We start from the raw sequence: 14,650 nt of genomic DNA on the forward strand, positions 1-14,650 counted from the left end.
ATACTATAATATTCTGAACTATTTTATTAAATTATGTTTTGTGCACAAAAATACACAAACAAAAAGCCTCCCCCTTTTCAAACATGCTTCTGTGTATCCAGGTAATTATTATCTGAATACTTTGTTTCTCAATTCTGGTATTGGGTTACAACTTTAAAACGACAACATAGAAAACCTAAGAGTCTGATATTCCCCATCATTGGCCGTTCATCGCTCTACCTGCAGACAAAAAACATATCTTGTTGTGATCCTATTTTACAAACAGGTGTACATGTAGCCATGGGAAACAGGGAAATAGCTATGTTGAAGAGAGATTAATTATTTGCCGTAGTCTCTAGTTTATTGTGATGAGTGGCTCTTCCCAGCTATACTGGTTCTGGTTCACAAGCAGGTCGTCTTCCTGATGCTTCATGGTGCTGAGCAGGTACTTGATTCCGGCCTTCACGCCTGTCTTTACTCCTGCGCCAAGGGCGTAACCAGCCACCCCGGCAGTCCCACCTGTGACGGCCATAAGAGCATCGGTGCCGAGATCGACGGCGCTCAGTATGGCTCTCTCCTGGGCTGTCTCAGAGCAATTGATTGATGCATAATACATAGCGGTACCCAGGTTGTAGAGGGTGCTGACGGCAGGAATCCACTCCACCACATTGTAGACCTCCTCCTCCGCTTTGTTGACACAGTTCCGCCGGGGACTTCGCCTTGCCCGTCTACCTGATGCCGCAGGGAGTGAATTATCCTCATCCTGTTCCATGTTGCACTGCCGGATCCAACACTCAGCCTCCAGGGATTCTGAGGGCACGATACGGCTGCCTTTCTTCAGCACTGCCCTGTACTGCCCAGGTTCGAGTAAACCACCCTGTGTCACTCCGGCACACTGGAATCCCAGACTCTCACAGGCCCTCACGGCCTCCCGAAGCCCCCCTGTGGCTCCCTCCACAGCCTTTCCCAGTAGCACGGTTCCATTCACCCGAGTCCAGCCTCCACACAGCTCTCCCTGGCCCATGCCAGCCTCCCCAGCCATGGCCAGCTGCCGAATGTTAAACATCACTGCCTCTAGGTGGCTCTGCGCTTGTGTCCTGTCCACGGGTGATTCCAGTGATGGCGGCGAGGCATGGGTTGCCCTCCTCTCTATCACACTCCCTACCTCCATCAGGAGCTCCTCTGTGTCAGCCATGCCCAGCAGGTCAAATAGCTTGAGCACCAGAGTCTGGGCCTCCCTTTGGCAACCTACCACCGCTAACACTGGCACCATAGAGAGACTCAGGAGCTCCTGAGGGAACAGGGTGGAGGACGGATCATCCAGGGTGGTAGCAGAGAGCAGCTCTCCGCAGCTGACGTTCCCTTGAATTTGGACATGATCTTCCAATGAGATCTTAAGCGTTGCCCTGAGAGTGGATATTATACGTTTTGAAGACTGAAGCTTGTCTTCTTTCGGCACACCCATTACTATAGGTATAGAAGGATCCTTCTTCCCGTGTGGGGAACCGAGTTGGGGTTGGGATCCCAGGAGAGACTGCTTCGTTCCTCCTTCTTCCTGGATGATGGTGCTGGGAAGAGCGTTTCTAAGGGTCACAGGAGGTGGTGCCCTGCAGAGAGCCTGCTCGTTCAGAAGTAGCTGGATCAGAATCAGCCACTTTAGTGTTGAGTGCATCATTCTCGTGGTTAGAGAGCTATTCCAGTGGCCACAGAGTCTGGAAAAAACAACCAGTCAATAGTAGATAGACATTTTGTAAAATCCCCAGAAGCAAAGATTTGAGTAAAAAATGTAAAAAAATATATATATATGATTTGCACAAAAATCTCATGATTTTTCAAAAATAGCAGATCTACAAGCTCATCACTCGGTGCCGCGCTATGAGCTTATATATGATGATTTGGTTTAGTGGCGAGCTCAGAGAACAAAATGACACTAGGCAGTATCACACAACAAGTTCTGAAGTTTTTTAAGTACATGATATGAGTTGTAACTTGTAACGTGTACTGTAAGGAGTATGATGTGAATAAGTACACAGTAAAACATGATGTTCTACAATGCAGTTTACATGTTTTCCGTTAGTATTTTGGTACATGATCACAATGGTATACATATTAAAGTGAAGAAAACAACAACAACAACAACAACAACAACAACGACGACGACGACAACAACAACAACAACAACAACAACAACCATTGACCCAAACCAGAACACTACAATTATATTTGCTTAATTTCAAACCTCTGCAGTATAGAAGGAATGTGCAGAACACAATGCCTTCATGAAGAGATAAAGAGGAACAACTATTTTTACAACTTTTACATTAACAAAAAAAGGATGAAAGATTTTGCAAAAAAATACCTGAATAAGCTGCTCTTTAGTCCAGCGTCCAATAGTCACAACTTGAAGATAATATTAGTTCTGAACATAAGACGTTCACTTACTTAAAAGCATGCACAGAGATCTTCTCTTTCTTTGCCTCTGATGAGATTTGCTCCCGTTAAATAGCTTCCCCCAACTCCCCCTACATATCTCTCTCTCTCTCTCTCTCTCTCTCTCTCTCTCTCTCTCTCTCTCTCTCTCTCTCTCTCTCTCTCTCTCTCTCTCTCTCTCTCTCTCTCTCTCTCTCTCTCTCTTAGTTGGCCCCATTGCTCAACAGGGAGATCAGGGCTAGAATATTGATTCACATGGAGTAGGTCCATGTTTTAAAACGTTTTTGTTTGTTTGCCCTGGTGCCCTCTTATTCTCTCATGCACTCCCTCTTCTCTTTCTTTCTCTCTCTCTCCCTTTTAATATACTGAGTAGGTCTTTGACCCACATTCTTGGCAGAAATACCCCCTCATGCCCTGAGCAAATTCCTCCCTTTACTAAGAAGTCTAAGGAATGAAAAGGGCAGAGTGTAGCTGAATTACTTTAATGATGAGTTGTCAGAATAGATTATAAATACAACTACATAATCGTGTCCCATATTTGTAACTGCTTAAACAAAAAAAAAACTCTACACTACACTTCTACTCTACACATTATTAACATATCTCCACGTTCCAGCTCTTCTGAGCTCAAATTAAGAGATGACCATTTTACCCTCTTAGAATCCATTCTTTCACACTATAGAAATTGTGGATAAAAGACCATTTCTTTAGCAGTGAAACATCCCAGAAGGGAAGGATTTTCCTGCAGGGATGCATCAGTGTCTGTGATTTTACTTTACTCCACACCACACCACACCAATAATGATGCCTTATTTTAGTGTTTAGCATTAGTATTTATGTAACAATTATATTTGTTTTCATTATTTAGCAGGTGCTCCTCAGTGGTATGAAAACATTGTATGGGCTATGATCTAGAATCAGAGTTATATATATATATATGTAGTAGGTTAAGATCACTGAAGAATAAATTAATCTGCAAAAAAAAAGAATTGAATTTGGCCTGACACATCTTGTCATTCCCCCCACGTCCCAGTATCTGTACATAATAAAGTCCTTCTCAGTAGGTGCAGTATTCTTTATACAACATAGTAATAGGTGTGCATTTTGTGAGAATTATCTCAATGTCACAGAGGAGCTGCCACTCAGCTTAAAATTTTACGCAGGATTTCAGCTACATGCCCATCAGTTGGTTTCAAGCAGGTCAAGTCAAGTCAAGTTTATTTATATAGCATGTTTAACAAACAACAGCATTTGACCCAAGTTCTTTCCTAGAGACAATATAAACATAGTAGACCGTAGTCCATCTACAAAGCAATACATGGAGGCGCCAGAACTCTGTATGTAAGATTTTTTTTTGCATGCATGTGAATAATGCTAGTGGCAACATTCTAACCATTTCCATGTGGGCCTGTATTACATTTCTGCATATACCCCTTCTCAACCCATAAGATGCTGAGATATAGTACACTGATTTAAACACTAGATGGTACTGTCTTACCATGGTGGATTCCTATTCATACAGAGAAAGTCCTGATTGTTTGGGTCAATCACAGACCAAAACTGAAACTATTTCTACTGGATTCACCAGACAGTTATATAGCTTACTGTCTAAATGGTGAATTTGTCATCAATAAATTAGATAGCTCTTTATTCAATAAAAAATGGTATTATACACAATTAAGATCTATTATTTACATTTTTGGTCCAGGTAGCATATATTTTAGGAAGCAGCACGCTGGGCTTTACTAAAACATTTTCAAATAAAAGTTGAAAACTAGTTGCCATCACATGGTCTGGAGTTTAGTTAGACGATTGGGATGAACGTGAGGGGCTTTTGAGAATGTTTCTCAAAGTGAATAGGAAGATATCCCTAGAACCCAATCAAAACATGACAACATGTCTAACTGTTTACTGTCTGGAGAATATAGGCCAATTAACAACAAGTCACCTTTTTAATGCATGTGATCACAGGGATTAGTGTAGAGAAGAGTGATGAAAAAGTGATGTTGTGAACATATTCAAATATATATATATATTTTTATTTTATTTTTATCCCGCGATTTTTGTAACCCATTTTTTTTCACCCGTGCCAATTTCCTAAGTGATCCTGGGCGCTACACCAGCCCTACACCAGCACTACACCAGTCCCCCACAGTAGGGAGGCCAGGGCCGAGCTCATGCTTCCTTCAGGCATGAGAGCCAACTGACCTTCTTGTCACCCGACAGGGGGAGTTTCCCTGGTTGGACGTAGCACGTGGAAGGAACACGTTATTCCAACCAGTTCCCTTCCCCTCCATCAGGCGCCCCGGCTGTCATGGGGGAGGCGGTATAGCGACCAGGATTACTACATGTTTTTGTGAGGGTATTAACTACCCTAGGAGACACGGGGAGAACATGCAAACTCCACACAGAGTAGGCCCTTTCGCCAACCCCACCTAGGGTATGGGCGCTGATGACGCGGAGGAGAAGACACGCCCCCAGCGTCCCCGGCGGGAATCGAACCCAGGACCTTCTAGCTGTGAGGCGACAGCGCTACCGACTCCGCCACCGTGCCCCCTATTCAAATATTTATTTAGTATCAAACGCATAACTACTGGCAGTGAAAACTAGGGACCATCTTGTGATGGGATCACACCAAAGGCGACGCCAAATCAGTGGCACACGTGACATGAGAGTGATTTTGATGAAACAGGTGAAGTGTGCCTCTCCATCCTCGCATGGTAAAATTGTAACCTTAATTTGACATAATGTATATGTGTTTTGCCTAAATATTTTCCCATTTCATACAAGGAATGTAGTATGTACAACATACTTATGTTATGTACAACATACATACATGCTTAGTTTTTAATGTAGAATGTATATTGAGGCTGGTAATCGTTTTGTGTAGATTAGGCTGTAGTCTGTTTGGTTTAGGCTGTAGTCTGTTTGGTTATAGGACATCTTAATTAATGTTTTTAATTGGTCTTGTGCAAAACACTATGCTAGTATGTAGTAATCTGTGGACAAAATCTCTCTCTCTCTCTCTCTCTCTCTCTCTCTCTCTCTCTCTCTCTCTCTCTCTCTCTCTCTCTCTCTCTCTCTCTGTGAAAACAATACTTGCCACCCTATAATGATGATCTGGTGTGACTGGTTTATTCTCAATGGGTGACTTTAAAACACACATAATGCTTCTGGGCAGAGCTGTCTACCAGAGCTATAATAAAAATGTTAGTCATAAACAATATCAACTATACTGTACAGTCTAATATATTCAGCCTAACGGAACTATCAACAATCCTGTACACACACACACACACACACACACACACACACACACACACACACACACACACACACACACACACACACACACACACACACACACACACACACACACACACACACTGTATATACAGTATACTGCAAAGTCTGTATCTGTAGTCCTGTCACAGTTTATAATAAACTACACTGAACTGAACTAAAAAAGGTGAGTCTAACGCTATCCTCAAATCTCTACATTTGTGTGAAATAATTAAGCCTCTTTGTGAAACATCTTGTGGTAAAGAAAAGGTCCAGCATTGATGATGGCAAAATAAGCATTTTCTATGCTTGCGTTCATCATTACAAGACAGGGATCTTCCCACCCCTGATAAATATACAAGACAGAGTGAAGGATTTTATATTAAACATAAGTGCAATAATGTTGCTCTGTAATAATGTACGGCAATCAATTTAGAAAAACATGTCGTTTTTTGACACGTTCTGGTGACAAATGATGTGTAACTCGACAAATTATATGTATTGTGCCTACTGCCTAGTATTATTACCACTATAGGCTATTAGTATTGCTCTGTGTTTTTTTTAATCATTCACAGATACAAACACAGCTTACCTGGAGAAAAGAGGAATGAAAGTCAGCAGCAGTAAGACACGTGTGCGTGAACGAGAGGGAGGACTGTGGAACGGTGAGGATGCAAGGAGCAGAGGTGGCAAAGATAGAAGAGTTTAAATACCATGGGGTCAACGAGCCAAAGTAATGGGGAGTGTGGAAGAGAGTGCAGGCTGGGTGGAACGGATGGAGGAAATTGTCAGGAGTGATTTGTCACAAAAGGATACCAACAAGAGTGAGAGGGAAGATGTAAAAGACGGTATAGTGAGACCAGCCATTCTGTGCGGCTTGGAAACGGCGGCACTGGTGAAAAGACAGGAGCAGCGAAGCTGGAGATGGCAGATACGAGTCTCATTAGGAGTGACAAGGAGGAACCAGATCAGAAATGACTAAATATACAAGACAGAGTGATACATTGATACATTGGGAGGAGGATGCTGAAGATGGAGCTGCCAGGAAAGAGGAGAAGAGGAAGGGAAAATAAGAAGTTTATGGATGCGGTGAGAGAGGACATGCAGGTGGCTGGAGTGAAGAGGACAATGCAGAACACAGGAGCAGATAGAAACAGATGATCCACTGTGGTGACCTTTGATGGGAATTAACCAAAAGAAGAAGACGACACAAACAAAACACATTTCTAACCTTGTTGTTTCTAGACTAATATATAAACTTGCATTATACAGTTTGGTCTCATTGAACCACACATGCAGCTAGAGGTGCAATAGTTAATCGAACTAATCCATCTAGTATATTCTGCTCTTCTATTGAGACATTTAGATCATGTCAAAGGTCATGTCTCACCTAGACACAGGATCTGACCGGATGATCAAGATTCAATTTATCCCCCGAGCAAGCAGGCCGGCTCTATTAGCTCAATGGTAAAAATGTCAGCACATTTCCGGGGTAGAAGAGGAAAGTTGCATAGTGCTGCTTTGAGTAGTTATAGGCCGTGTGGTGACCCACCAAAAAGTGCCCAGAAAATGAATTTTGTTCCCACGTCTTGGATCTACTTTTTCAATGCATTTTTGCATAGACAATACCCTTGTGGACTTTAAAAGGTCTCCGCACAATATCCTGCAGTATTTTTCACAAGCCAGAAATGTATATAAAAGTGAATAATGAAAAAACGAAAATCTTGTGCTGCTGTTTTTGCTTGTAAAATGTGTTATATTGATTCTGGCAACACAAAATCTTTCTCAAATGTCATAAATACATACCTAACATCTGAAACAAGTATTGGTGCCTTAGTATACTCATATTTGAATTTAGATCATGAAATGTAGCAAATTTGTTTAAGAAAACACTTCTACGGAAGTGATTGGCACCCAGCACAATGAAACATACACATAGTACATTTAGCTAAAAGCTTATGTTTCATACATAAGAAAAATCACAACCTACTGTGTAATGAAAGGTAGAAAAACAAAAGCAGCACACCTTGGCCCAAAATGGCTGAAAATATATCAAAATGCTACCACGCCCCCCTAGATTGGAATAATGCCAAAAATAGACTAGACTAAAATAAATACACTAAAGCTGCAAATTATTACAAAATATGGTATAAAAGATGTATTAAAATACCACAGTGTGTCACAGCATGTGTCATTTGTACATCAACCCCCCCCCCCCCCCCACCCCCCAGATCAGGCCTTCTGTGTCACTCACAGGTATGAACAGAGAAATGTTGGTGTGACATTGTCAGACAGTGCAACAGCAGCAAAATAGTATACAAATATGACAAAATAGGAAAGTGCAGACTGCATCTCCTGTGGATGACCACTGATCACACCATTGATGGATTCTGGGGCACCAACTTCAGACTCAATGAGTATGTCTTGCAGCCCTGCATCACCAAAGCTTTTTCCTAAAATACCTAGGAAGGACATGTATGAAACTCTATGTCCGTGGCACTTTTTTCTTTTTTTTCTCTAATAATTTTTTTTGAGAGAAAGTGTTTCAAAGTGTCCAATAATAACAATAACAACTCAATTATAATAACACTCAACAAGCATAATCCATGGAAACCCTTGATCCACAGCCTCACCATGAGACCTCATCCTCACCTCTCATCAAAGTTAGGCACCTTTGCATCAAACTATTGTGACATTGCATTCCTTTAGATCATGACATGCCCTTCATGAATTACTCATCATGTACATAATTCTGTTTTGACAGTCAAGTCTTTTTCCTTTGTCCCATCGGCATGCTTTCTCATCAACATGGATTAGGTCTACTGTAATGGAAACCACACCTATTGAAGCTACGTAGACGAACAAAAAACTAGTTTAGCTGGAACTTCTCCTCCTGTCCTCAAGTAACACTGTCCTCTGAATTGCCATCTGTTCACTCACATTTGCAGCTAAGAGGCCCTTTTGCTTCTGCAATGTCAGATGGAAGCACTGTCTGTACTGGTAAGACCCAATTATTGAAATCCCAAACGTGGAATATACTTGGACCATGCCACATTGAATGCTTGTCTCAGGACTGCCACCTGCCAGTATACAGTGGATAATTAACTTCCCAGTCTCCATGGTGTTCTAAAGAATAGGCTAGTTAACCACGTTAACCCTGACATCCCAATTTTTGGGCATGCCATTATAGGCTAAAAAGAAAAGAGAATTGCTGATCTACAAGCTCACAACATGCTGTGATGTGTTGTGAGCTTGTAGATCGTTCTTTTCTCCCCAAATTCCCCCAAATTTAATTGATAAGTGGCTTGTTTTAAAATGTGCAGTGCAGTGGAATAGAGTAGACACTAGGCACACCAAGAGTCCATTAGTACTGTATACATTTGGGGCTAGGCCTATGTGTTTCTGGTAATATTATTGATCACTTATTTTTGCATGTCCATGGCAAAAATAAAATATTGATGGAAATGTCCATCACAAGCTGGCATGGTGATGAACGCTTTGTCAAGTCATCATCTTTCCAGCGGATTTGCTGAGCTTTGGCATATATAGCTTGGTCAAAAACTAATAATATATTTATGTATAATATACACACACACACACACACACACACACACACACACACACACACACACACACACACACACACACGCACACACACACAAACCATTTATTTGTCCACATAAAGGAGACACATACAGAAATCAAGAAAACGCAAATATTATATGTCCACAGTAAGGTTACATTCACAAAATCATGGCATATGTCTTCATGATACAATAAACATGTCACTCAGTACTCTATAGGTACTGTATAAGTATCTGTCTCCGCCATATTTGGCGGCTGCCAATTATAGCAGAGACAGCACAATACTTTGCCAACCTTTTTGGGCATCCCAAGTTGTTGAAACCCTCTAACAACCAGTCTGTGGGTAGGCCTATGTCCTATAGGCTGCCAAATATAAAAACTCTGAGATGGTATGTAGGAGTGGTTGGTATTTAATGACCTTGGTCATAAAGGCTTCCTCTAGGCTAGAGTCAAAAGTGCAGGCTATCTCTAATACAGACACTTCATCAACCACAACAACATCTGGTGTATTAGCTGTCAAAGATGTAAAGATGTCTGAGTTATCACTGAGATGAACATGTTTGTACATTCTCACTGTAGATGCATGACATTTTTACAGGTTTGTTTTGCCATAATTATAAAAGACATACTTGTGGTGTTTATGTATGTATCATAGTGTCCATGAGAAGGTAAATAGATGTTTATTAAAAATTATGCAGCAAACTAGCAGCATGGAATTCACACATAAGTGTCAATATCCTCTATATATATATATATATACACATACACATATAGGAAGGAAATCGTTGAGATGCATTGTGAGCTTGTAGACCTGCTATTTTCAATAACTTTTTTTAATGTGATAACATAATACGTGTGTGTGTGTGTGTGTGTGTGTGTGTGTGTGTGTGTGTGTGTGTGTGTGTGTGTGTGTGTGTGTGTGGCTTACCTGACGTTTCTGCTTGAGGGAGTTGATCCTTCTGCTGTTTTCCTCTCACATTAAGTCAATAAAACGCCAGTAGAATGTTGCGTGAAAGCTTGTAAAAACCCATATAGACCCATAGAGAGGATTGATCCCCCCCAAAAAATCATGTTTTTGCATCAAACGGTTACATTTTGCGCATTTGTGGCGCATCAAAGTGTCAAAGTGAAAATGCTTTTGGGGAGTTGTTGAGTAAACCACCGTTGATATGTGATTAAAATTTGGGGATTAGTTGACTGGACGTTTTGTTCATGATTTTTGGCATAATTTGTAAAACAAGCCCCTCCCCTTTGGAAGCCTATTACGGACGAATGCAGTGGCGCGGGAAGGGGGGGGCTATGGGGGCTGCAGCCCCCCTGGTGATGGGAGCAGCCCCCCTGGTGATGGGAAGAAAAAAAAAAAACGTTTTATTTTATTTTATTTTTTATAATATATATATATTTTATGGATCATAGCAGTCTGTTACGGTCATGGATGAACTTCAACCTGGTGTTTGCACTGTCTTTCTGCCTTTTTGTGTGGGGAAAAACACAGAAAACCCCCAAAAAATCACAAAAAAAATCGCGCGCCCGTCCCCCCCGACGCACAGCCCCCCTAGGTATTAAGGACTTCCCGCGCGCCTGGACGAATGGTATGGATTCCGCTTTGATATGTTTATCGCATGGGTTCAGCGATTATGTGTACCAATTTTTGTGAGATTTGGACAAAATCTGTAGGAGAAGGTGCAAAAACTGTGTTTTGAAGATCAAAAAATCTGAAAATCTATCCAGACGCAAATGGGCGTGGCCTATATGGGGAGTTGCGTCATGACTCAAGCGTTCGGAAATTGCGCACCGGAGCGCACTCACCTATTAGTTTGTATTGGCCAGTGCGCTCAGTGCTGTATTTCCGAACGCACAAAAGGAATCCAGGTTTTTTGATTCTATGACCTACCGTTCAAGAGTTATAGGCCGAAACGTAAAGTGGGCTGTTATAGCGCCACCATGTGGCCGACCGGTGTAAAAAAAAAATCTCAATAATTTGGCAATAAACTATGAACCTTCCCTCCAAGTCAGAGACAAAAATACTTGAATGGGAGTTTTTTCATTTTCCCATTAAAGTCGATGGGGAAATGTAATGCACTAATAAATCAAAATCAATTAAACTATGTAACCAATCTCTTAGCAAAATACAAGCACACAAGCAGAGATTATTTAGATCCACCTGATGGGAACGAAACTGAACGAAAACGGCCTTGACCAGACGGCCTATTAATCGATTCGTTGATATGTCAAAACAAGTTTTTTTTTTCTATTTGAAATATATAAATATATGTGTATCTAGTTCAAATATACTGTATATATGCTGTATAGGATGGATGGGGAGTTGTACAATGTTATGGTTAAATTAAATTGTTAATTTAATTTGTATTCCCATTATTTACCGACTTTAATAACATATTTCACACAGCTTTTACAGTTATATGCTCTGCAGTGCAACAGAACATAAAAGTTAAGAAAAAGCAAACAGAACAGTATATCTATGAGGAATATAGTGGAAAAGTACAGGACAGAGGAATAGCTTTCCAGTTTCCAATTGAACATTAGCTGTTTAATGTGGGAATCAAAGGTAGGTGGGGGTCCATTTTAACACCCAGGTTGGTGACTACAGGAGAGAGGGGGAGGTTCTGGCTGGAGAACGTGATGCTGGTTAATGGGGATGATTTGACCTGGTGTGGGGTGCCAGTTCTGTCTTTGAACTGTTAAGCTGCAGGAAATTGTGAGTGATCCACGCCTTTATCTCCTCAAGGCATGTGGTCAGTGTGGATGATGGTGTTGAAGGTGGTTAAGGCAGGGAGGCAGAGGGGGTTGGGTTGGTCCTGAGATAGTTGGGTGTCATCAGCTAGCCTGGGATCCAGCCTGCTTCACTACGTTTGGCGGATATTTTTTTCTCACTTCGTTTCTCAGTCTGGAAAGCCTCCTATCTCCGAGGGAGCCGTGGCTTCTGATTGGTCTGTGGTGCGGGGCGGGACAAAAACACCAGTGTGATCGTTGTGATTCGTGATTCGTTTGAACAACATCCAATCAGCAACAACGTTGCCTACGTAACATATGTAGTTCAAGTGTAGTTCTGCAAAACAAGTCAGGAGCTTTTCCAGACTGAGAAACGAAGTGAGAAAAAAGTCATCAGCATAGCAATGGAAGGTATCCCATGCCGGCTGATGACACGACCAAGGGGGAGTATGCAGAGCGTGAAGAGGGTGGGGTCGAGAACAGAACCTTGGGGGACGCCACAGGTGACAGGCTGTGTCCGGGAACTTGAACCTCCCAGGGAGACACGCTCGGTTCTGTCTGTGAGGTAGGAGGTGAACCAGTTTAGTGCAGAGTTGGAGAGACCTATGGTGGAGTGCAGATGGTCGAGGAGGATGTTGTGGTCGACTCTATCGAAGGCCGCCGAGAGGTCCAGGAGGATGAGGAGGGAGGGGGGGCCATCATCAGCCGCCATCAAAAGGTCATTAGTGACCCTGACCAGCACCTTGGAGAGGAAGGGCAGGTTGGAGATGGGTTTGTAATTTGAGTGAACTTCTGGGTCAAATTTGTATTAATTTGCATTGTTATCAGCTGCGGGAGGAGGTTTCACATCCCGCTTTTCATCTGTCCTGGGTGGATGTTCAACCTTTGCCCTCGGTTTTTCTGGAAAAGCCAGATCTTTGGCACTTCCCTGTTCAGCAACATTCCAGGATCATGTTAACTCCTCAATATTGTATCCTGCAGGGGCAGGAGGCTGATAGCGGTAACTGTAGCCAAAGGCACGCAGGTGGTAGACGTAGTACTCCAATAAATACATGAGTGAAGCGTCCACATAGTGGAAAGACACGGACAGGTCCGAGCAGCATTTTGGACCCTGGGGCAATGTAAAAGAAGCGTATGAAAACATGTCAAGGCAAAGAAGCGTATGAAAACATGTCAAGGCATTTGGTTATGCTAAATGACTACTGTATGTGCATACATTTATTATCAACATAAGAGATGGGGGCAAAACAACTTTAAAGCCTAATTTATGCTTCAAGTACAAGTTAGGCATCAGTAACACATGCATAAATAAATACAGAAGTACACCAAGGAAAGCTTCAGTAGCTGGACTTGCCTCTAAGATGGGGTAGTAGCACCAGCTCCAGTACCAGCCCGGAAACATGGATGTGAGGTGATCGTCTATGATAAAGGGGTGAAAGGTCTCCCTGTGGATAGTGTCTCTAGAGTCACCTGCTTTCACCCCAACTTTCTCCATGCATTGCCCCATCGCCACGTCTTCCACAGAGGTAGTGTGAGTGCACACCTTATTTTTGAATCCCTCAACAAATCTCCTCAGAGCCTCTTTGCTTAGTACATAACCTGCACCACCGCTCATGTAGCCCTGCTTGATGTAGGGCTTGAATCTTCGACCGAAGTAGACGGGCTCCTCGGGTGTGCGGTTGGAAAGAACCCAGCGCAGGTTGTCCACAATTACGTAGGTGTCATCATCTGCCTTAAGAAACCAATCTGCCTCATGGGCGTGATGCTCGTATGCATAGTGATAGGCCCGGATTGTCTTCCAGTAAAGCTGGTCACGCCCCTCCTTGGTACCCAAGCCCACGGTAGGGAAATCAGGGTCATCGACAGAGCTCATGAAGAGAACAACGTTGCAGTGTCGACTCCAGGTAGCCTTCACATGCCGAGCCTTCGTCTCCAAGTTGCTGGGCCCAGTCATTACCCAGCAAAGAATTCGCACCTTTTTGTACAACTCATCTGCCATACGGCTATCTTCACCTGACAAAGAGAATGACTGAATTAATATTTATTTTGTGCCATTGCTGCATATACAGTTACACATACAGTAGAGTAGTTAGTTAGTATATATACATAACTCTACCCTAACTAATTTTAACATCCGTTTCCGCCTAACCTTGTTCAAAACAAAGTATTAGGGAAACCAGTTGGTTTGAACATGGAAACCAACTGGTTCCCATGTTCAATTATTGTGTTTTGCTCAGACATCCACACTTTGCAAAGCAGGAAGCTGGAGTATGCGCAGCAGGTTAGGGCAGTATCTATGGACTGACAGCATGTGCTGACTTTACACTGTACTGTAGGCATGCATCTTTTCTACAAAGACAATGTCACAACAAGACAGAACCAGAGTGGCATGACTGGCCTCTCCCTTTTAATACTGCATGTGTCTGCTACTCTACTTATATACAATACTTGAATTATTTTGGTGGTTATTAATAAAATTTAAATATCCAGCATTTAAATGTCCAATTCACCCAATACAGTACCTGATACTTTCTACTTTCTTCTACTGTAATTTGCCTTTACAGTTGTTTTCTTGCTGTATTGTTACATTGTAGCCTACACTGCTCTTGCTCGCATCATTTTTTGTACCTAACTGCAACTG

At 42.3% G+C, this 14,650-nt stretch overlaps 3 protein-coding genes across 4 annotated transcripts in view; all 3 read right to left on the reverse strand.

The window, feature by feature from the left end:
* The window catches only part of apof (apolipoprotein F), a 21,620-nt gene continuing 6,970 nt past the window's right edge, over positions 1 to 14,650 (reverse strand). The window contains exons 1-2 of one of the 2 annotated variants that reach the window (XM_080421709.1): positions 2,339 to 2,467; positions 1 to 1,691 (exon numbers count right to left, since the gene is read on the reverse strand). In XM_080421709.1, coding sequence (XP_080277835.1) covers positions 335 to 1,654 — 1,320 coding nt within the window. In that variant the 5' untranslated portion in view covers positions 1,655 to 1,691; positions 2,339 to 2,467 and the 3' untranslated portion in view covers positions 1 to 334. Of the gene's footprint in view, positions 1,692 to 2,338; positions 2,468 to 14,650 lie in introns of those variants that run through there. The other variant, XM_080421708.1, reaches the window with a different exon arrangement.
* LOC308080033 (glycoprotein-N-acetylgalactosamine 3-beta-galactosyltransferase 1-B-like) overlaps positions 12,575 to 14,650 on the reverse strand; it is a 25,083-nt gene continuing 23,007 nt past the window's right edge. Inside the window, exon 4 of the transcript XR_013932665.1 lies at positions 12,575 to 12,751. The gene's annotated coding sequence lies outside the window, so the exon portion shown is untranslated. The remainder of the gene's footprint in view (positions 12,752 to 14,650) is intronic.
* Positions 12,783 to 14,650, reverse strand: part of LOC308080042 (glycoprotein-N-acetylgalactosamine 3-beta-galactosyltransferase 1-B-like) — a 2,813-nt gene continuing 945 nt past the window's right edge. Inside the window, exons 2-3 of the mRNA XM_080421755.1 lie at positions 13,364 to 14,022; positions 12,783 to 13,120 (exon numbers count right to left, since the gene is read on the reverse strand). Of these exons, the coding sequence (XP_080277881.1) occupies positions 12,959 to 13,120; positions 13,364 to 14,022 (821 nt within the window). The 3' untranslated portion in view covers positions 12,783 to 12,958. The remainder of the gene's footprint in view (positions 13,121 to 13,363; positions 14,023 to 14,650) is intronic.

Source organism: Gymnoscopelus braueri (assembly GCF_963280865.1).
Source record: "Gymnoscopelus braueri genome assembly, chromosome: 3".
NCBI lineage: Eukaryota > Metazoa > Chordata > Actinopteri > Myctophiformes > Myctophidae > Gymnoscopelus > Gymnoscopelus braueri.